The sequence below is a fragment of the Silene latifolia genome, chromosome 3 (assembly GCF_048544455.1).
Source record: "Silene latifolia isolate original U9 population chromosome 3, ASM4854445v1, whole genome shotgun sequence".
NCBI classification, from domain to species: domain Eukaryota; kingdom Viridiplantae; phylum Streptophyta; class Magnoliopsida; order Caryophyllales; family Caryophyllaceae; genus Silene; species Silene latifolia.
This window is the reverse complement of record NC_133528.1, coordinates 49,200,665-49,203,641: the sequence shown is the minus strand read 5'-3', so window position 1 is coordinate 49,203,641 and position 2,977 is coordinate 49,200,665. Positions and strand designations below refer to the sequence as shown.

The window sequence follows — 2,977 nt, the reverse complement described above, 5'->3', positions numbered from 1 at the left end:
CATACTCCAACACTATCTTCTCTTAGCCATTCATTAATTGGCCCACTTTCATCTTGAATTCCATGATCTTCAACGGTTAACCGAGATAGGTGGTCGGCCACAACGTTCTCGATTCCCGCCTTGTCCTTGATTTCCAAGCCAAACTCTTGAAGCAATAAAACTCAACGCAAGAGCCTTGGCTTGGCATCCTTTTTCACCATGAGTTGCCTCAAAGCGGTGTTATCGGTATACACCACCACCTTGGAGCCAACCAAATATTGCCGGAATTTCTCAGTAACATGAACTATGGCCAACATCTCCTTCTCCGTAGTTGAATAGTTGCATTGGTCTTGGTCAAGAGTTTTTCTTGTGTAGTAGATGACATGTTGCTTTTTGTCAACTACTTGGCCTAAAACCGCGCCCACCGCAAAATACGACGCATCACACATAATCTCGAATGGAAGATTCCAATCTGGAGCCCGAATTATAGGAGCCGTGACCAAAGCTTGCTCCAAACTATGGAATGACTCAAGACAAAGTTCATCAAACAAAAATGGCACATCTTTGAGGAGAAGGGAGGTTAATGGTTTTGCTATCATTGAAAAATCTTTAACAAATCGCCTATAAAATCCGGCATGGCCAAGAAAACTCCTCACCCCCTTCACATTTGAGGGAGGTGATAAATTTTCTATGACCGCCACTTTGGCTCCATCATCCTCAATGCCCCTCTTGGAGATAATGTGATCGAGCACAATCCCTTCTTCAACCATGAAATGACATTTTTTCCAATTTAAAATTAGATTGTGCTCTTCACATCTCTTCAAAACATTTGTCAAATTAACAAGTCCATGCTCAAAGGAGTCTCCATGGACACTAAAGTCGTCCATGAAGACCTCTATGCTCTTTTCAAGAAAATCCGAGAAAATGACCATCATACACCTTTGAAAGGTGTCGGGTGCATTTCACAACCCAAATGACATTCTACGGTAAGCATAAACTCCAATGAGGCATGTAAATGTTGTTTTCTCTTGGTCCTCCCGATGGATTGGGATTTGGAAAAATCCGGAGTATCGATCAAGAAAACAATAGTAAGCATGCCCCGCAAGTCTTTCTAGCATTTGGTCAATGAAGGGGATGGGGGAAGTGGTCTTTAAGGGTGGCGGCATTTAGCTTTCTATAATCAATTCACATCCGCCACCCGGTCACCGGACGAGTCGGCATGTGAGTCCCATCCTCTTGTTCCACCATAGTCACCCCACCTTTCTTGGGTACATTTTGGACGGGACTCACCCACTTACTATCGGTGATTTGGTAAATAATACCCGCATCAAACAATTTTAAGACCTCATTTTTCACAACCTCAGCCATCTTGGGGTTTATTCGCCGTAGACCTTCAACCTTAGGTTGACTTCCCTCCTCTAACACGATCCTATGCATGCAAAAATTTGGGCTTAATCACTTGATGTCCTCAATGCTATACCCTAGTGAGCTCTTGTGGGCTTTCAAGACTTTTAAAAGTTTTATCTTTTAAGCCTCACTTAGGTTGGCATTGATAATCACATGATAAGACTCTGCCTCACCAAGACAGGCATACTTGAGTGAGGGAGGTAGAGGTTCGAGTTGTACCTTTGGAGGGAGAAGTCCCTCCACCTTCTTCAAAAGTTCATCATCGACCTCATGGTCTTCTTTCATTTCCTCGTCAGGTAGGGAGATTTGGAAGGCTTCTTCCATCTCTGACTCTTCCCGAGCCACCGATTCAACTACTTCATCAATCACTTCAATAGTACATGCTCTTTCAACTTTAGGGCCTTTCATCAAATTTGGAAGATTAAATTCGACCTTGTCACCCTTAATCCGGAAGGTTAGCCGCCCATTTCTCACATCAATAAGTACTCCTCTGGTAGCCAAGAATGGCCTACCTAGGATAATGGGGGTATGGCTATCCTCCGGGATGTCAAGGACAACAAAATCGGCCGGGATTAAAAATTTTCCAACTTTGACGGGTAAGTCTTCAAACACCCCCAAAGGGCGCTTGACTGACCTATTCGCCAATTGGAGGGTCATGGTAGTAGGAACAAGACTATGAATGCCAATTTTCCTTGCAACTTTTATAGGTATGACACTCACACTTGCTCCCAAGTCACAAAGAGCTCTTGATATCGGAACACCACCAACTACACAAGGAATTAAAAAGCTTCCCGGGTCACCAAGTTTAGTGGGCATTTTGTTAAGGATATTAGCACTACATGCTTCTTCCATTGCCACTATTTCTTGGTCATCCAAGACTCTTTTCTTAGTCAAGATGTCCTTCAAAAATTTTGTGTAAGTTGGCGGCATGTTCAAAATCACTTCGGTAAAGGGTAGGGTTACTTCAAGTTTCTCAAGCATGTCACAAAACTTGGCATACTTGAAGTTTTCCCTACTCTGTATTGCTCTTGAGGGGTAAGAAATATGGGTAACAAGTTGAGAATCGAAGAGCACCTTTGGAGGGTTTGATTTCTTTGTTACCTTTGTGGTGGGTTGCAAGAGCACTTCTTCGGTATCATCTTCACCCCCTTCTTCCTCATAAGGTAGATCTTCAACTAAGCCATCAACTTCCTTTCCCATTTGTATTCCCCCACTTTAGGATTCTTCACATGTCCTCTTCCCCTTCTTTGCTTCACTCATCCTTGCCGGTGGTGTCATTGGTGGGCTTTCCCTTCCACCATTCATTTCCATCCTCTTTCTCTTGGGATCCATATCAACCTCAATCTCAAGGTTCTTGTAAGGATCTTCAAGATCTATTACACTACTCAAGACCACCGCATGTGCTTGGTGGCTAGTAGAAGCATCTTTGGAGCTTTTCCCTTGAGCTAACTAGCCACCGAGTGGCCTATGAGGATTAGCAAGAGCATGAGCGGCCAATTAGGCCTCCATTTCTCTCATCTTCTTTTGGTGAACCAGTCTTTGGTTGACACTCTCTTGTTGACTAGCAATTTGAAATTAGCCAAGTCTTGGC

At 43.6% G+C, this 2,977-nt stretch overlaps 1 protein-coding gene across 1 annotated transcript; it reads right to left on the bottom strand.

Moving 5' to 3' along the window:
* Positions 1-1,506: 1,506 nt before the first annotated feature.
* On the bottom strand, positions 1,507-2,586 carry LOC141649044 (uncharacterized). Its single transcript, XM_074457746.1, has 2 exons — positions 2,187-2,586; positions 1,507-2,084 (listed from the first exon to the last, which is right to left on the bottom strand). Exons 1-2 carry the CDS (start codon positions 2,584-2,586, stop codon positions 1,507-1,509), a joined length of 978 nt encoding a protein of 325 aa, XP_074313847.1.
* Positions 2,587-2,977: the final 391 nt, after the last annotated feature.